Raw genomic sequence first — 21,780 nt, 5'->3', positions numbered from 1 at the left:
CTTGAACAACAAAACATACAGAGCCAATGAGAATTGGGTTTCGAACACCTTTTATAAGCAGTAGCGCTTAAGAGGGTGAACATTTTATGAAACCACTTCTTACATTCGTCACATTGCATCCCTTCTTCCACGGAGAATAAGCAATATGGCTGTCCACACTTGTGTGCAGAGCCGACCATCTTAGAATGAAGCAAAATGATAGGCTAGGTAGATATGTAAGACAAATCACAACCTTGATCAAATAATCAAGCCGCAGTCGACCAAGAATGCTTTGATGCAGTAAGTACACAAAAGCAGGATCAAAACACACAAATATAATGTCACGTTGACTGAAATAAATTCAATTAAAGTGTAAACAGTACTTTTGATACGTAATTTACGACCAAAACAGTGAATTTAACTCGACGAGAAACAATACCACTGTCCTTTTAAATAGCGCGAAGATCAGTTACTCTGATCTTTTTATTATTTAGTGAGGTTAGTCTGACCGATAATTAATAAAAGGTATGTTTATTCACTTTTTGCTCAGTAACAGAAAATGTCTGAAACTTATATCATATACAGTTAAAAGACCATTATTGTAACTCCTAATTATACACACATTACTTTATCAAGCTTCACACACTAGATATTGTGAAGGTAATGAACATGAACTTATTTTGCGAGTAATTTTCGTTATTATTCGCGGATTTAGACTCTGCTCTCCGGGTTGAATGATTTTCTTTCAGAAGTATGATGCTGAATTCCGAATGTCGAAATTCTCCGGAAGTCACGAGACCGATGCTTCTTCTAGCAACCAGAGCAACAAGTAATATAGGTAGACGGAATGTTCGGACAAGGTGAGAGACCAAGAGAACAACCAAATAACTGCGGAACTAAGCACGTGCATACTTATAGGATGAGAAGCTCACGGATCCAGAATCATCGAAATACCATTCAAGAGAAAGAGGGTGCGAGTCACAATGAAAGCTATCTAATGTTATGCACCCACCAATGATAGCAACGACGAAAATAAAGAATAGTTTTACGAAAGGCTCTAATCGACCATGAAGATATCCCCCATGAAGAACTTAACCATCTTGATAGAAGACGGAATAGACAACAAAATTTATGAAGATATCATGGGACGAGAAGGACTGACTGAGAGAACGGACGAGAATGGCGAGAGATTCATAAACCTATGTGCATTCAACAAAATGGTTGAAGGTGGAACAATATTCCTTCACAAACGCATATACAAACCTTCATTTTTCTCACTGGATCACACTATACAGAATCAGATCGTTCATATTTGCACCAGTAAAAAATTCACAAGGTCAATGGAAGATGTGAGAAACTGAAGAGGAGCTGATATAGCTTCTGATCACACCTCGTAGTTGCCGAGATGAAACTTAAGCTAAAGAGGCATTGAAAGACTGAACAAACGGCATTACAAAGGTTCAATAAAGTCTTCCTTCAACATGCAACTAATTCAAGATAACAACAGGTTTAGAGACCAACAAGATCTCTCAGAATAATAAACTGCTATGGAGGGCGATTGGAGGAACCAAAGAGGCACTAACTTCAAAGTGTTGGAACGTTCTTGATCGCAGCAAGCATCATCATCAATAGTGAATCTCTGCCGAAACCCTGGATAAGATTCGAGAAAGGAAGGACAAGAAGGCAGCAATTAACGACAGTCGAAAAATAACAGGGGAAGTCAAGGCGCAAGTTCAATAGACTGGAACAAACAAACGAATGAAGAGGAGCATTAGAGATGACAAGCGGAAATATGTGGAAGACCTAGCAACGACGGTGGAAGAAACTTATAGAGAAGTAAATATGAAACAACTATATTGCACAAAGAAGAAACTGGCCTGGAAGTATGGTAAACCAGAGAGACTAGTCAAGAACAAAGAAGGCAGGCCAATCACTGAAATTCAAGAAAGGGAACTGATGAGTAGAACACATCAAGGAACTCTTCAATAGACCAGATTCATTGAATCCACCGGACATCGAAGCTGCACCTACAGTCCCTCCTATAGATGTCACTTCATCAACAACCGAAGAAATCTGCATGGTCATCAGGCTACTCAAGAATGGGAAAGCAGTAGGACCTGAAAAAGTACCGGTCAATGCACTGAAGTCAGACCTAAAAGCAACTTCAAACATGCTTCACGCTCTATTCAGGAAGTTTGGGGAGGAAGAACAAAGTGCCAACAGATCGGAAGGAAGGGTATCTCATCAAGATACCAAAGAAAGGAGATCCGAGCAAATGTGAAAAATACAGAGGCACCACATTACTATTGGTACCAGGAAATATTTTAAAACAGCGTCGGTGGATTGGATGAAAGATTCAGTAGACACCAAGTTCCAAGACCAACAGACCGGATTTCGTAAGGATCGGTAGTACACTAACCAAATCGTGGCACTACGGACCATCATTGAACAATCAATCGAATGGGACTCGTCACTATGTATCAACTTCCTTAACTATGAGAAAGCATTTGACAGTGTAGATGGGAGAACATTATAGAAACTACGTCAACGCTATGGAGGACCTGAGAAAATCGTCAACATCATCTGGAATTCATACGACGGACTTCATTGTGAAGCGGTGCATGAAGGACAGATAACAGACGCATTCTGAGTGAGGACCAGAGTCAGACAAATCTACACATTCTCTCCCTTTCTCTTTCTTCTGGTATTTGACCACATTATGAAGACCTCGACATCTGAGAAGAAGCATGGAATACAATAGACAGGTTGGATGCAAGTGAATGATTTGGACTATGCAGATGACCTGACCCTTCTATTCTATACATAAGAACGAATGCAGATGAAGACAGTAGGTCTTAACAGACACAAAGGAATGAGCGAAATCCTCAAATGCAACACCCAGTGCACCAACCAACCCATTCACATTTGATGGATCAGCTCTGGAAGATGTGAAATATTTCGCGTACCTGGGAAGCGTCATTGATGAACGAGGAGGATCCTATGTAGACGTAAAGGCAAGGATCAGAAAAGAAATCACATTCCTACAGTTGCAGAACATAATGAACTTAAAACAACTGTCTGTCAACCAATATCAAAGTCAGGATATTCAATATGAATATCAATACAGTTCTACGGTACGGAAGAGAAACTTGGAGAACTACCACAATTATTATCAAAAGAGTACAGGTATTTTCAAACAATCGCCTACGGAAGACACTCAGTGTCCTTTGGTCAGATAACGTCAGCAACAACCTTCTGTGAAATGGCGTTGGGAGTTTTGGAAGAGCCTAAGGGACATTTGCTGTTTCTAATCACCTGAAATTTCTGACAATTTACACAGGAGTGTGCTCACTCGCTCACATCTTTATTAACACCAGGCCAGAAAAATCGTTCTGCTATGAGCTTGATGGTTGCACGAACACCTGGATGAGGAAGTTTGTACAACGTATTGAGGACGATGCGCCGATATTGTTTCTGCACAAATAAAGTATATCTACCCATGGATGTCTCACATAACAAAGTTTCTTTACTTGTTTCCATCGGTTTGATACGTAGTTTTAGGGCTGTGGAAGAAAACTGGTGGTGAAGATCAGTGTCTTTTTTGAAGCTGGGTGAGTTAAAGAAGGTCGATTCCTTGGAAAATGCTCAAAAAAGTTAGACGACACAAGGCGTCTCCAACCACATTGTTGGCCCTAGAAATGCACTGTATATCTGAAGTGAACTTCGAAATTTAATCCAGTCGTTGAGACTCATGAGAAGAATACTTGTCTGAAGACGAACTGAAAATGAACGTAAGTGGTGTACGGTCGGTAAACAAGGTGAAAGTGCTGCACGGCACCATATGCTGCTTGAAATTCCCTACCGAATGTGTTATGCCTCGATTGAGTGTTTTGCAACCGTCTATTGAAAAATGCTAAACGTTGCCTTTTAATGTTTACCCATTGTTGAAGAACTCTGATTATCGAGCTGGATGTGTTTAAGGCGCTACTGATGGTTGCTTTGATGCCATGGCGTGCGAGCATAGATGCCTATGAGACAACTTCCATAAATGTTGAGGGTGCGTGTGCCACTCAAGTCGGTTTGTTGAGGGTCTCGTGGGGGACACGGAATCCGGCATAAACCATCGATGAGAACGTACCAGCCTGTTAAACTTGTGTGAATGCTTGACTGAGGTCGGTTCTGGGCAGACCGGACTGGCTATCAGCTTGTTTTATAGAAAGCGAACACCTTAGGGTCAATGGTGTACCCGATACAGTCGAGGAAGTCAGCACCGCCTCGACATTTGTAAATGTTCACAGTAGTGTCATGTTTCGGAGTCAACTGAAAACAAAGTTCGCTTGATGGGGCTAAAATTCTTTGTCCTAACTTGTAACCGCGCAGTCACCAACTTGCGCGTGCACGAAATCAAAATCTTTGGATAGGTCATCGATGAATCTTTAAGAAGTTTGTGCAGCATTTCTCAAACCTGATGATATACCTAGGAATTCATGATCCGAAAGGAGTGGTGATATCTGTTTTAAAAAAGTGGCCTGGAGTTATAGGAATTCGGTCGTAAACTTTAACTAGATCGATTTTCGAGAAAACGATTGTACCGTTTATTAGTAGCTGCCAGGTCGTGGATGTGCAGTAAGGAGTAGTGATCGGGATTAGTTTTCTTATTTAGTCACCGATAGTCATCAGCTGGATGCCAATCGTTGCTGTCCTTTTGAGAGACCATATGCAAAGAAGATGGCCATGAGTTGTCTGATGGTCAGATAATTCTCAAGTCTATCATACGCTTAAACTCAATATCACCCAAGCTTAGCTTTGCAAGAGCTAGTCGGAGCGCTTTCGAAAATATAGGTGGTCCTGTAGCCGTGATGTGGTGTTTAACATTACTGGTTAAGTACGTAGGTTTTGATAGCGTTTTGTTGAATTTACGGTACATATCGAGAGTCTGTCGGAGGAACGGATCGTCCATCAGCTTAAAAACGGCTGAGCATAACGTAAAACCAGAAAATCGAGTTCTACAAACGGACATTCTAGTACTTCCGCTTTCTAATCTCTGTTTGCCTGTGTTGACATGTAGATTATGGTGTTGTACCAGGTCTATACTAATGCTTGCCATAAAAACGTCTGGAACAACGAAAATCCGGTGAATGGGTTCACGCAAAGCCATTCTATCATGGACATATCTCCCACCATGTGTGGTGATCGGTTTTTTACTTGGCTCCAGTAAGTTAAAAACTGGTTACTGTGGACGGTCATTATTATTCGCGGGAAAAACATGTAAATTTATGTCCGTGTCCACAAAATGACAGACTTTCGTAATATATCGGTGGTGTACAACAAACGGCTTTATTAGCCAGCTGAAGTTGCCGTTAACACATCCCGGAGGTGAAGCTTCCCGAAACGTTCGTCGTGGCGGAACTCTTAGGGTCTGAGGAACTAAAGGATTTCCTGAGACTTCTATATTTTTTGTGGTGCAATAACAATCAGAGTTATCTGCCTATTGTCGTCTAAAGAAAGATATTTGTAGTGAAGGGCTTCTTCGGGATATTTCGGTGTGTCTGCGATTATAATGAATGTCAAGAAAACTAGTAAGAGTATGACATAGATCCATGATGTCATTTTAGTGCGTTTGAGGCTTTCCTTCTGCAGAACACGCCTCGGTGCTAGGTTCCTTGAAGATCTGCAAAATATGGTTGGCAGATATAGCTAGTTTGTCTACGTTGTTATTTATGGACGAGCCGAGAACCACTTGAACGTGTCGGGAATGCTTAAATAAGAAGGGTTGTCTAAGAGGCCTTTATCGAACGTCCCTTGACAAATGACCTTCAGCATACCCAGAAACATATCTGTTGCTAAACCATGTAGCAATTTTATATTGTAGAAAGCTGGTCTGACATTCGTCCATTGGGTTGGTCACCCCGTTTAAGGATAGCCATTTCTGAAGCATCTTAGGGCTCGGAAACAGCACTAGTAAGCATATCAGGTGCAGCTTGCCTGTTAAAATCGCGTGACAGTGAAATAACTGCTGCGAGGAACTGTTTACGTGGGTCTATCACGCCGTGGTCGCAGAAGTTAGTTTCCGTGCAGCGGAACCAGGCTTCGATAGTATCGGGCCTGAATGGCATAAATTGAAAGGCGGGGAGCGCAATAGCCTTTGCTCTGAACAGCTTGGGTGTCTATTTCGTTATATTAAGGATGAAATATATAAGTAACCGTGAAAAAATCCGAGGATACAAAAATAATATCATGATATGCAAAAATTAAAGAAGACATGATTTTACGACAAGGGACAGACTCACAACTAATCGTTTGGTGTACCAGGTCAAGTTAGGCTTAACCTCTACAAATGCCACACATATTCAGGACTTAGGAACGCTTTCGTCCGTAACACTGAAGGAGACCAGCCCAGTCAAATCAGAAGCCAGGGATGAATGAGTTCGAAGATATATTTGAAAGTTACCCGTATGTCGAGAAGCGTTTGATTGAAGCTGGCTAGTATTTGCCAGGCATATGTAGTACGATGCACCTACTCATGATGTGATAAGGGTGCGCAACCGGGCGCCTTCAGCTACAGTGCGGCTGGTAAATCTAATGAGGTCAGTTTCAATGTCGAAGATCTAAAGAACTATTTATTTTGGTAAATTATTTACCGCTACAAGTTTAGCTATAGAGTGACAAAATGATTTGGAGGTATGAGTGCCTTATACAGGAGGATTGAAGACTAATAAGTCGGAAACCTTCAATCCTCGTTCAACAGAAATTTATCCGGTATAGAAGTTACTCTGTCTGGTCCCCATTGAGTGTATTGATCTGTGTTCCAAGTTCAAATGGTTCAAATGGTTGAGGACGGAATAGAAGAAGCTTTCGCTTAACGGGCTTCCGTGTCTGATAGCAGTGGATCACCAATACCTCCAGGCAAGAACCTAGGTATATGAACGATAATAGAGGGAAAAAAAGTTGAGCTCAATTATCTTGTCAAACCCTTGTTATCAGTGTTCAGCCTGAAACTCTATCTGAAAAGAGAATAATTTTCAATGTTCGGATAGGACAGTATTAAATAACAATCTTGGAGAAGCCACGACTTAAGGGCATCGGTCACCCGTTCCTACTGTACTACTGCATAAGGAGTATCTTATGTTTAGTGCGGTACTTCTGATTTTAGTGAGTGGTTCAAGGTCGGTTGGGGCTCTGCTACTGTTGGACCAGCTTCCTATTGGATCTCATTAAAATTGAATAACTTCTCTTGCTCATAAAGTCCTACACAATATTATTTTCAAGACTGATCACATATATTCATTTGTAGGATATACGCATTATTAAACAAGAATATAGGATGTATATACCATACAAAAGACAAGGCCTATATATATATATTTATATATATTGTGTATTTCAATCACTGAAGGTCAAAAAATTTAAGAATATTAGGATACTATTCTTATCCTTTCCACTTAGCCTAAAATGCCAGTAATCTACTATGTTTTCCAGTTAAATTCAGGTAAATGCACTTACAAGTAATAATATGGCATGTATACCGAACGAGAAACATTATGAGGACTTGGCCTTAGTAGTAAAGTTTTCACTATACAGCTGCGCACTTAATGGAGTTCGAAGTCACTGATTTTAGTTTGCCAAAACGTAGAACAAATAGAGAGATCAAAGACCAGCTAGAAAAGAAGACGCTGCATTCCCCGGTCATCATAGTATTGTGTAGGACAAACTAAAAAACTCAGTGTAAGCTCCGCGACAATAAATATGCTGTGCACTAGCATTGTCAGAACATTGACTTCGTTTACGTTTTAAGGAATTCCCAAACTGTTAAGGATTGAACCCCTCAACAAAGTCAGGAAACTGTCTCCAGCATTTCCAGTGCGTAATCATACTAGAGTTGCCTAATTTTCTCATTATATCTAAAAAGCCGTGGTATGTCAACATGATTGTCAAATCCTGTAGTCATGAATCGTTAAACTTATCTCCTCAACTATGTGATAATTCGGTTTGATACCTGGTAGGCAACCTAATTCCTGTTAGTTTTATCTTCAAGAATAACACGATGATATACACAAGTTGTTTGCCGTTAGTTATGAAGTTTTGTGTCGTATTCAGGACAGATAGTCTAAGCATTTGTGGTGATAGCTTAGTGTCCGTTGCACTCATCATGTTTCAAGCAAGAAAATAGCAAATTTCTTGACAGGAGATATTTAGCTTACAGCTTAATGGATACGTTTGTATATGGCTTTCCAGTTCCCTTTATCTATGAACATGTTTCGTAATTGACACGAGGACAGATATGGCATGTAGAGAGCCGTGATATATTATCGGGTTTCGGCAATAGTATTTAATTTCATATATATGACTGCACTCTCTGAAAACTGCTCAAAAGAATTTCCAAAAAACGGAAGAAAAATCTTACCAGTTTCACATTCAACGTAATGGGGTTCATCTTTACACAGCTTTGTTCTCACTACATAGAGTTATATCATTATTAGTACACCCTTCGGTAGCCAATACTTAAGTCATCAGGGTTTAGATTTAATAATTTAATTCTTATGTCTTACAGAAAGCGTTTAGTATCTTTATTTTCTGTCTTTCGTTAGATTTCCCATAACGACATCCATTCACGATTTTTTGATCTAATTTATGGCCTCAAATGAAGCTTCAATCGAGGATTTAACAAAATTGTTGGCGGAATTCCATAGTTCTTCAACCAGTTCAACTCGACGTCAGGAAATACAGATTTTATTAGTAAATTTTGAAAACTCTCCTAATGCCTGGTATCATGCAATATGTTATTTATCCATGTCTAGAAACCAGTATGTTGTTCTCTATTGTCTAGGCGTTATTGAGACAACTATTATTCACCAATGGCCACTTCTTTCGAAAGATGATAAGTTAAGAATGCGTTCATTTTTGAAAGATTATCTTAATAAAAACTGTTTGGATCAACTTAACTTCCTATTAAAAAAGACCGCAAAATTACTATCACTGACTGCTTGCTTTGATTGGCCTGATCAGTACATTGATTATATGGAATTTATCAAGTCTCATATCTTCATTGATTCATCTAGCAATTTAACTGATATCAAAACGTCGTTGATGGGTTGGTATTGTCTCAAGTCCATGTATGAATCTTTTCTAAATCCACCAGAAATGATAAGTTATTCAAAGAGGACTGAACTTCAAAATTTTTTGCGTAAAGAAACTACTACATTCTGTGGATTATTGTGTTCATTTACTTCAAATTTATGCGGCGGTGTTGATTGCGGAAATCTAATAAATCTATCTCAGTCTTATTTATTGGGACAAAATTCTCAGTTGAATCAAAATAGTCAGCATTCTCTTTGGCAACCACTTCTGGTCTTCTTAGAATCTCTAGCCAGTGATTGTTTAACAAATTCTGGGACTAAATGTTACACACTGATTGAATGTTTTGAATGCTTACACGAAGTATTAAAGTTATGGCCCGGTCAACCTGATCTCCTGGTAGAAATTTTGATACTGATTTTTATTTTCTCATTGATAGGATCTCCTCAATGTTTATCAGCCTGTGTAGAAGCAGAGATAGCTCTTGCATTATCATCTCACGACTGTGATCTCCTCAGGTTGATTGGTTTGACTGCTTTGACTTGTTTACATGAGTTGGTTGAGAAACGAAACGTAGACAGTTTGATGACACATCAATCTAGCTTTGTATTTCAGCTTATCACTTGTCATCTTAACCTAACTAGTGGTCGTATTGTACTCAACAAGATTTCTACACAGAATGGTGGAAACAAGTTCAACAATAATAATCATGACATTTCTAGTGCTCTTGCAATGGATAGACAAAAACAGGCTAAGTGTGACGATTATGAGATGAAGTTAGTGGAGATTATTCGGTGTATACTACCAAGTTGTCTTAAATTTGTTTATACAAGTAATAATTCAGATAGCAACTTTTCAATGGATGGTTTAATGACATTTTTACAAGCTTTCCGTGAATTCACCTTTTTCACGTCGAATTTCGAAACATATTTATCTTGCATTAATATTTGGTCTGGTGTATTCGAATCTCTTCAGTTTTCTACGCATCAGTCATCTGATTACTTATTATCTAATTCAAATGTACATAGAATACTCACTGAATTTGGGAATGCTTTATTTTCTAGGCTTTTTTATAGTGAATCCTCGGCCTATTTAGATACATTGGATTACGATATATTTGAAAATGAAATGTTATATATGTCTTATCCCACTAACGATGAGAATAGTTTGTTGTCCATTGTTTTCCCAGAGGAATTCCGTACAAATAATTACCGAAACAATGAACCGTGTGAATATGTAATATTTATTCGTGAAAGTTTATCAACATTTCATCATTTAGTGGGTCTATTACCCCACGATTTTACTGTACTACTTTTTCAACGGTTTCAATGCATTTTAAATGAATATACTTTATTGGTGAATTCAACTGGTCTATTGTCAGGTGTATTTAATTACCCTAAAGGTCAACCAGTCTATCGTGTCCATTGGATCTTAAGAGATTTTGCTTCAATTGTACAGGTGGTTGGTTTTATGTCAGAAAAGTTTTGCTGTGAAAAATATCAAGAACTTGGTCAACAAATTCTACGTGCTCTTATGTATTGTTTACGTCTAAATAGTTTGATTTTTCCCGCTCTTCACAATATTAACGAGCGTCTTATACGACTGAGTTTTGTTGAAGTTATTGTTCAGGTATTGCTTGTCTGGCGTGCTTTAATCGTTTCCGGTTCTATTGGATTTATTACAGACTGTAATAATTTGTCATATAATAAAATTTATCTCTTATCTACTGAATGTGAACATTTCTACTCAGAACTCATGGAAATCTTTCAATCTTTCTTCAAACCACTTAAAGATACCAACTTGTCGTCTTCCCCTTCCTCTTCCTCCTCCACTCTAATATCTTCAAGAATTATATATAGTTGTGCTCAATTATTTAACTGTTTATTTACTTCATCTTTTCGTGATATACGTCCCCCGAGCTCAATTATATTCAATGTAAATTCTAGGACATTTACCATATTTAACAGTATATTTGACTCGGTCTGTGAACAAAAGTGTCAAACATCTATCAATTATAATATATTAAACTCCTTAGTGTCTTCATTTCTATTTTATTTAACTTCTGAAAATGAATCAATATCTCATTTATCTAACTATAATAATACTGATGATGAACAAAACAAATTGACCTCTATCCGGGATTCATTACTTAATCGATTAATTGTACAATTATTTTTACCTAATTTAAATCAGAACAATTTTGAAATTGCTCAAAAACAACATATTACCTATTTAAGTTTACTTAATCATTCTATATTATCTCTTGAAAATGCTAAAAATTCCACTCGTCAACTTGTCTATACAAAACTGGTAAACTCAGGTCTAATGGATAATCTAGTCAATTGTTTATTAAATAAAATTTTATCCAATAACTCTTCTTATCCAACAAACTTAAATTCAGAATTAAAAATAAAACTATGTACAGCTTATTTAATATTTTTAGCTACATTTGTTCGTATTTTATCGATTTCTAATAATTCTTTATCATCAATTCCACAATTAATTGGTCAAATTATTCATTCATTATGTACAACTTCATCCTTAACAACAACAACCACAACGACGACGTCGGTATCCAATTCTTTTCCAATGAATTTAATTAGTCCAATTATTGATATATTACTGTTGCTAACCCATCATAAAATATTTTTACCAATTTTAAAAGATACATTTGAATTATGTATTTGTGTTTTTCTACCTATTTTATCAACTATTCCAAATGTAGTCTATACTGATGATGTACAAACTATACATCAATTAATCATGAATGCTTGTGTAAATAATGGCCAATTAATACAACAATTATTTGAATTAATATTTACAATTTTCTCAAATAATTTTTCTTTTTTTTTTATTCGTAATAATAATAATAATTCTCTTAGTAACACAACTATCACATCATCAGTAATCAATAAATCAATGATATTAACACCAATTATGCAACGTTATTCTTTGAATAATTCAGATATATTTCATCGTCTTATGTTTATCTTTTCTATTGTATTACATCCAGATCAAGTTAATTCGAGTTCAGTGAAATTTATTATTGAAAAATTAGTTCATTTAAATACATCACATAAGCTGTTTGATTTATATGATTTTAATAAAACATGGTTATCTGTATTTACTACATCTATATTGAATTTATTAATTGATAATAAACATAATTCATGTAAAGATATACTAACTGAAAGTGTATATTATTTTGCTGCCTCATTTACACATTTATCTTGTCCTCAAAACAGTTGTGACTCTAGCGGAGATAACAATAGTTCTAATGATCATTTTACTATCAATAATAATAGTAATAATAATAATAACGAACATCAATCTAACGCTTTATTTCACTTTGTGCAACATTTCCTTCCATCATATTTGAATACTGTAGGAAATTTAGACAATAGTCAACGTAGCTCAGTTTTATCCTGTTTCTATGATACAAATCAAAAGGCATTATATACTAAAGATATAACAGTATTTAATCATTCCATAGAATTACTAGTTTACAATATACGATATTATCGTACTATTAATTTGGGGATGACAACAGTTTCACTGGCAAACTCTCATACGTAGATTTTCCATTGGATATCCCAGTAAGTTTTATTATTTCGAGGTATTTGATTTGTGTATAATTATTTGTATGATAACGCTCTCACATTTTTTTAGTTCTTTATGACATTAATGTTTTTGAAGTCGTATGTGCATACATGATATTAGAAGGTTACCTTATTATGAGTGAAGTAAATGCCCGTTTACTAATATATGAACCATGTTTTTCTTTTTAATAAGCCCAAATGATGCTAACCATTTTCCGCTTGTGAATTGGGTGAAGATAACTAAAATATATGACCATATAAGATGTAATTTGATTTACGAACAATTGAATCACAGCTCCTAACAAAAACCAGAAAGCAAATAACTCGATAAGACTGAACTACGTCTGTTTCGCCTGATTCTGATTTGTAGTCGTCCTATTAAAGTTTTGCCAAGTATGTAGTACGAATACCTCTAGTGAAAAGTGTAACTAATACTGTGGTGGACGCTACTCACAAGATTCCTTGTACGTAATGTGTAGCGGGACGTGGCCTTGAATCTGTCACAGTCATCAGACGAAGCAAAGAGTTTCAGTACATCAAAAGCACAGCGTAGGTAGAACATATCGCAAGATGCAAATGGATGGACAGTCATATATATATATATATATATATATATATATATATATATATATATATATATTACGTAAACACTTTATGATTCCTCACAATAAACATTCATTCGTTTCTTCTACCCATTGTCTCAATCTGCACTATTACATGAAGCTGCACATGGTCAATAACATTTACGTATCAGTAACTTTAGTTGGCATTTTAAAAAAATGGTGAAATAATATTTACGGTTTACAAAACAATAGTAATCCGTTTATTTACTGGAATAAATCACTATTATGAATGGCCCCCAAATGCTCTGGTACGGCCGAGAGTGGGGAGAGTCCGCTCTCCCTCTCGAAATGCTCTCACATGGCCACGCGTATATAGCCTCTGCCAGGGAAGTCCTACTCACTGCCTTCTCGTGGTATTACTGTTGTTTACGAAATTGAGAGGACGAATGTCCGGCACTTTAACAGGCCCAGTTGACACAGTGAGTCCACCTAGGGGAGTTGGGTAACCCCGATTCCAAACCAATGGTGCACATGGGCTCCAGTATCTCGAGGGAACAAATGGCGTATGAACTAATTGTTGGTCACCAGCTACCATGCGACTGCATCTCCTTACGGTGCTCCACTGCCTTGTGGATCAAACCTTTAGGTCTAAGGCCCCGGGTGTGGCCCCCTAAGAAAACCACCTGCTTCAATTTGGGCACCTAGGCAGTATCACAGCCCTCACACAAATCAAATGAGATTTGTGCGGTGCATATATATATGGTGCCCCTTGTACCAACATTTATATGTTTAAATAAATAAATAAATAAGTTACTTTACTATACCATCTAATTCTCATTTCTAATTTGTGTTTTTCTTCATAACAGACAATCTATTGTATGCTTCAATCATGGAGAATTACACTCATTTAGTGCTATCAGTGAGCACACTATCGAATTTCTCTATCATTCATGTGTTGTTGATCACCAATCATTTGTTATTTGTCCTGTGAGTACAATATTCTTCAGTGTTTATGAGTTATCTTATTATTATTATTTTTCTCTTTGAAAACTTCAGTTTATAGTCTTTACATTTTAATAATGCATTTCCTGAACACACAAAAATATATACATACACACACACACACTTCTAATTGTATTTTTCTATTGTTAGTTATTTACATATTTTGGTCTTGACAAAAAACAAAAAAAATTGCCTTTGATTTTGTTCTATTCTGATCATATTTTTTTTCTTTTTATCTAATCTTTATCTTATTATTATTATTATTATCGTTATCATTATTACTACTATTATTGTTTTCATCGACCAATTTGGTTGTTTATGTTTTCTGTGACCTGAGTCTTGCAACATTGTTAGTCAATTAGTCAAGTTGTTTTTTGCTTATATACTCAGTGTAATAATCGGAAAAATAATTTTTAAAAACTCAGCAACTAAGACCACAACTGAAACCATAATTGCGTATTTACCTTCCTTTTTTCTTAATTCTGTATTTTATGATTTGCTTGTTTGTTTGCTTGATTTTTTTTTCATTACATAAAATAATTTTTTTTCATAAAACCTTGTTTAGTTTCACTATTATTATTGTTTCAACATAATTTAGCATTCCATGTGCATAGGATTTGTACAGTTTTTTGAACATAGTAATAATAATACGATTGACTGAGTGATTAGATGAGTTCTCATCATACATAATAAATAAGTTGATTGATCTATTAAATAATAACCAGTGTCATATCTTTCTAGTCTTTAATGACACATGTTCGAATCTCATAGACATCATCATTTCCCTTAAGATTGTAGGAATCTCTTGCTGTGATAAAAATCAACTATCATTACATCTAAGTGAAGTTGGATTTCCTCCTTACTACTCTCAACCACTGAATATCAGATAATGGTTTAACATACTTAGACTGTCTAAATATAAGTGACGATTCAAAGTGTATAATTCATCGATGAACTGACCAACCGCCGTATTCAAAACTACAATAAAACAAAAAATATTACAAGTTCACTTATATACCGTTGCTACTACCTTGACGTGGTGGTCAGGCTTGCCTATCGTGATGAACCAATCGACCTATACTGGCTGAAACAATCGTTCCTCAAAGTCCTACCATGCCAAACACGTCGGTTGAAGAGCGGTAAGACTAAAAGCAGCAATCCCAAGGTCCGAAGGCGAAGTCGTACTGCCGACTGTACAGAGGTGTGACGGCAGTAAGGTGTTTCTTTCAGACAACCAGCATGACAGCGATGCTGCCTTCTCACAATGAGGGGTGAGGTTAGAAAAGTTCGACCCTAAAAATGCACACCTCGCCTTATCCCACGGATTTCTGTCTCCGGCGGTAAGGCCTTTTGAAGAACGGAGCTAACACGTCAAAAATCCCCCACAAAAAGGCCGTGCGTGACCGGTTCCAAGCAGTTGTCCCTTGGGCACTGCGGTCACGCTCCCAGGTCGTTAAGACCAACACTAATCCAACTTCCTTTTCAGGCCCCTCAAGAAATACCCTTCCACGGTGTGGGCAGCCGGGAAGTGATATTAACCCTCATACCTGTAACTGCACGCGAGACCAAGTTAGTCACGTTCAAATCCTTCCTACACCTAATACTATAATTATACTCAGTAATCTAATAGTTGTAAGTTAATTATTTACGCTACTGAGCCACCACTTCAGCACAGAGGCCGGGAATATTATGATGGTATTGTGTTCTTTGAGTTAGATGATTCAGTTGAGAAACTTTAATTATCGTATTTGACGACATCATCAGTTCCCACTTCAAGTAGATGTGAGCTTTTCAGTTGTTCCATAAGTGTTATATCAGTTCGCTATAATTCCCATTTTTATAACATTGGTTTTCTTAATAGGTTTAGTTTTATCCGTTTACTTTTTCATTCCTATTGACTTTTGTTCGGTTGACCTGATCATGCAATTGACTGGTATCTCTCATCGATTGGTATATTGTATCTACTTCGATGTGTTACAAACTATATTACAGGTTGTGTGTAGCTATGAAAACCTAGTGAAGTAAATTAAACTCATTTTGATTCTGTTCATATCTCTGTTTTCTCGTTTCAAGTTAATAAAGGGTAGCGTGTATGTGGAACTAACATTTGATTCGATTTTATCTTTTCAGCGATGAAAGACGTTCGTAAAGTAGTATACCGTGGACTACCGAAGTAGTGACTTGACTATTATTATTAACACGGTTCTGTCAAGTGATATGAATTAATAGTCCAATGTGTTTTATGTTGCATAGTTGAAAACATTACAAAAGAATAAATCCGTTGAGTTTTCTATGCTGTTAATCAGTTACAAACTCAGGGAGTATCTTGCACTTCAAAATATCACATAATCTCGTTTAAATTCCAGCCAACAATATTATACCTAAATAAATTAGGACTTGACACGCATGACATTGATCATCATCCAGTGATCAATCAATTGTGATTACATTAGTACTCAGCTAATCACGAACGTTTCGTCATGAAGCCTGATAATAGCCATGAATTATTTACTGAATACGGCAATTCATAATGTGGATTTACAAATCATATGAAATATTAGTAAATATCCAGTCTCAGAAACGTCTTGGGGTTTTGTGTGGACAAAAACAAAGTTTTGTTTGAGGAATCCTAGTTAATCCACTTTATAACATCCTTTTCACAATTCCGTTATATATATATATATATATGATTTCTATTTCCTTAATTTTTAAAAGGAGGTAAATTGCATCACGTGGATCTTAGTTTTTGAATAGCCATTTTTCACGTGTACTAACCAAAAATGGAAATACACCATGCGACAATTGAATTTCATTTCAAGAAGTTATACAAGTAGTAACATGTGACCAACGAATAATTAGTTCTTGTTGAGATTTAGGTTATTTCATAACATAAACACTAAATAAAAGAAAATCCATCTGGATTTAGAGTTTTTTGTGAAACAATAAATTACAGTTTTGATAGTTTAGGAAATCGAAAGTTGACATTTCTGGGATTTTTACTTACTGTTTTTGGATCCAAATTCAGATGTAGTTTTCATTTTTTTACCGATATCTGCTGAATGAATTTTGAAACAGAAGCCACTATATAGTCATATTCTGGAACTCGGAAGTGCGAGCTCACGACCCCACCAGCAATTGAAACCTCAGACCCCGTAGAAAACTATTTTGCTCTTTAAAAATACTCGTAAGTTGTTGCCTAAGGTAATTTCCTTAAACAAGTACCTTTTTACTCAGCTTCTACCTACTTTAGAAGACTAATGGACTCCTAGTGAGACGAATTCTATTTGATTATTCCCCAATGAATAGTATTCAACAATACACGAAAACTCGATCGAAAAGGTGAATAAAAAATAACTGGAATATCTAGGTTATCACACATAAACTATGTAACTTGTCGGCTAAATCACTTGTTTCTCAATTACTGACTTACGGGTCTTAATCCTGCTCCAATAACTACTCCTTACGTTTCAGATTACCGTTCGACTTAAAGTTGACTAAGTAAACATGTAAATGATAAATGAATTACATTGATATTAATATGTAAGCCTCGAATTGTTTATTTGTAGAACAATGTAGTGATCTGCTACAACCTTTTTGTTTTCATTAGCTAGCGGGGGAATTTTTCTGTTTACATCCAATTGAAATGAATGGTTGTCGATAAATAAAACCGAAAACAAATAGCTGTGTCATATTTATGACGATAGTTTACAAATAGGCCAAAGTGTTTTTTATAAACTTACACTTACTTGTCAGACTTATCAATATTGGTTTCCGGGGATTTAAACACGAAGATTATATTCGGATGCTTCACCGACGTTTACTAGTCCTCTTAAAATAATTATACAGAAGATTCACACTACTTACAGTAGTTAAATTTTAAAACTAAAAATATTTATTCCAATACATTTAACCCCTTTCTTTGGATAGATTGATCAATCTGATGGAAATTGCTTCTTCGGTAGTAAGTTTTAAAGAAATGATTGACTGATAAGGACATCAATATTATGCAACAAAAACCCCAACAATTGCTTTCTGGGTTCTTATTATGTCATATGACCTGTTCTGTCGTTAGAAAAAAGATGGCAAATTTCAGATCTAAAGTCCCCACAAATCATAATGAATATATTTTAGTATCAATGACAGAATAGAGCGAAGTTAGTTGTCCTTCAAAGTTGTTTCTTTTAAGACAAATATCTCATTTTGATGACTGTATACGTAATCTGAAATCTTTCCAAAAAAGATCTAAGAGCCTGCACAGTTTTTAAGCTTGTTTAGTAATAAGGCTGTATGGACAGTAATGAAGGTATCACTTCGTATATCTTGCCTATCATACATATTTTTGTGCATCGTTCATCTGCAAACTGACAACTAAAGATTTTGCTTATCCAATGAATACGTACTACTCAATTATCTTCAAAAAAGTAACATCTACTTCAAATATTCCCTATTACTTGAATACCAATGATTGATCAAAAAAATTACCGGATTTCACTACAATAGCCTACAAACTATTTGCAGATTTTGTTTGAAGATCTGACTCAATCATCAAGTTGTGCATAAACGTTTTGGAGGTAATATTACTCTTAAAGTACAGTTTTAATAAACTGAGAAGAAATTAAATTTCATATTTACTAATCCCAACACATGATGTATTCCAGCGTTAGTCACATGAATGAACGATTGAAATGTTTCTAAGTAAACAGATAAGAACAAAGTTATCAGAAAAATCTTTACATGTTTATATTGAGTGTGGTAGGGAACAGTGACTAATTGTGTACCACTATAATAACAAGCATATCAACTAAAATAAACAAGTGAATAGAAAAGAAGAAAACACCGAGAAGAAGGAATAAATGGTAGCATAGGTGTAAAAGATGAAAATAAAATGGTAAATTTGACAGACAGATGTCCATTTAGTTGGGTTTATCAAAAAAATCCACATTACTCGTCAGAATTATGAAGCCATTTGAGTGATCAAAATCATAAGATCTACATCAAATTAGTAGAAAGTAATATAAAATGGAAATCCAAAATAATGATGAACGTAGATAAAATGAAGTTTAAGGTTACATGAATTTATCAGTGAAGTACAAACTTGTATGAGATTTCAACCCACGTATTCATCTAAACGGTCTTTATTTATTGAGAAATAACTTGTAACAAACTGTGAAGTCATTGATCTAACGACCTTTTCTGATTATTTTAATATGTAAATTTTAATCATTACAGTGTGCTAAATAAACTACTTGTAGTTATCATTAGTCTATGTGTGTCATATACTTTAACTCACCTTTTCTACACTGAAATTTAAAAACTAACGGGATATTCATGTTTGATAATGACATGTAAAAGCAACGTTTATTTAAGTACATTCCATCACAGTATTTTCAGCTTTATTGTTCAAATCCTATATTGTAATCAATAATTGGATGCCGGCTCAGTGGTCTAGTGGTTAAGCGCTTGCGCGCGAAACTGATAGGTCCTGGGTTTGAATCTGGCGAGGCGGGATTGTGGATGCACACTGCTGAGGAGTCTCATAAATGGACGAAACGGCCGTCCAGTGCTTCCAGGTTTTTCATGATGGTCTAGCTTCAATTGATTCATGATCTCAACTATTAAAAAATAATCAATAATTAATAGATCTCTACTGGTTCCCATTTTTACTTCCACGTCTAATACTACACTTTTGAATTATTTGCACCAAAATTATTCACGTATAACTTTGGCAGAATTTAATCCTAGCCCAGTGATTTGATATGGAGTAAAATCAGAACTTCGAAGTTATGTAATCATTAAACCAAAGAATTAAAATTCGGTGAATTGTGTATTTTGTCTTTTAACTGTGAATATAACTATAATAAATAAAATTATAATCTATGTTCAGGCATTCATAAGTGGTTTATTTTTAAGGGGCTGAAATTACATTCAAATTGTGCTAACATCTTGTTTCTTCAAACCTGTTGTCTCAGTTGTTTTTTTTACAATGGAAGTACATTGTTTTGATTTATTTATATGGGTTAATTTTGAATTATTATGTAAGTGCTCGTGCGCGAAACTGATAGGTCCTGGGATCGAATCTCGCGAGGTGGGATCGTGGATGCGCACTGCCGAAGAGTCCCACAATAGGACGAAACGGTCGTCCAAGTTTTCCATGGTGGTCTAGCTTCAATTGGCTCATGATTTCAACTTTATAATATGTAACTGTTTGTAGTTTATTTAATAATAAATGTTATAGGAAATATATATTTATCTAAGGCTTTTCTGATTGGCCGTTCTCAAGGTCACCATAGGCACTATAATTACACCATTAATTGTGTACTTTAATAATGGAAAATAAAAACTAAACAAACAAATTGATAAAATGAAAGTACTTTTCATGTATAAACAAATAATTTTGTAAAATATATTTAAAAAGTTATTTTAATTTGAAGTTCCTGTTTTTTTAATTAAGATGAAGAGTAAATAACAACAAATCTGACCATATTGTGAAAGTGAAGATAAAAGACAATGAACATTAGATATTAAAAAACAAACTATATTCTATGTGATATTACCAATTTGATTATAGCTAATGCACTCTTAGTCTCTAACCAGCTAACGTTTATTATCATGTGGTTAAAGGAGAGGTTTTTTAAAAAAATAAAGTTTTCTTAATTCGAAACCAAAACAGGAACTTATTCGTTGTTTTAAATTTATTAATAACAAGACAGATTGATGTTATGATAGATACTGATAAATTTCAAATCATTGGAAGAACTCTCTTCTTAATATGGAGTAGTATCATTTAATGACAGTTAAATATTAACTTTATATAAGTATTTTCATGCTTCTGTAACCTCTGAATTAGAGGTCAGCTTATCAAATGATATTAAAAATCACCTATCGAATTGGTCTCTTATTTAAGAATGAATCTATAATTGTCCTTTATGATACTAGTTGTAGATAAAAGTACTTACTTATTTACTTAATTACGCCTGTTACTTCCAATGGAGCATAGGCCGCCGACCAGCATTCTCTAACCCACTCCGTCCTGGACCTTCCTTTCTAGTTATATCCAATTATTGTTCATTCTTCTCATGTCTGTCTGCATTTCTCGGCGTAATGTGTTCTTTGGTCTTCCTTTTCTTCTTTGGCCTTCAGGATTCCATGTGAGGGCTTGCCTTTTGACGCACGTGGGTGGTTTCCTCAAAGTGTGTCCTATCCATTTCCAGCGCTTCTTCCTGATTTCTTCCTCCACTGGAATCTGGTTTGTTCTCTCCCACAGTAGGTTGTTGCTCATAGTGTCTGGCCAACGGATCCGAAGTATTTTGCGTAGACAACTGTTAATAAACACCTGAATCTTCTGGATGATGGCTTTCGTAGTTTTCCAAGTTTCCGCCCCATACAGTATAACTGTCTTGACATTTGTATTGAAAATTCTGATTTTGGTGTTGTTTGATGTAGATAAAAGTAGTTTGATAATACAATACCAAAGCTTCAATAATCGTCTCAGCAATAATTGTAAACGAAAATGAATCCTTAGAATAGTAAAATAAAATCATCTTGATAAAGTGAAAAAAGGA

General features: G+C 35.6%; 1 protein-coding gene across 1 annotated transcript; it reads left to right on the top strand.

Moving 5' to 3' along the window:
* Positions 1–8,610: 8,610 nt before the first annotated feature.
* On the top strand, positions 8,611–17,879 carry Smp_169630 (hypothetical protein; the record flags this gene model as incomplete). Its single annotated transcript, XM_018797094.1, has 2 exons — positions 8,611–11,829; positions 17,826–17,879. 2 exons carry the CDS (start codon positions 8,611–8,613, stop codon positions 17,877–17,879), a joined length of 3,273 nt encoding a protein of 1,090 aa, XP_018652170.1.
* Between the last annotated feature and the right edge of the window lie 3,901 nt (positions 17,880–21,780).

This window comes from Schistosoma mansoni, chromosome 4 (genome assembly GCF_000237925.1).
Source record: "Schistosoma mansoni strain Puerto Rico chromosome 4, complete genome".
Taxonomy (NCBI): Eukaryota; Metazoa; Platyhelminthes; class Trematoda; order Strigeidida; family Schistosomatidae; genus Schistosoma; species Schistosoma mansoni.
Note: the sequence above shows the minus strand (reverse complement) of the source record. Positions and strands in the feature narration are given on the sequence as shown.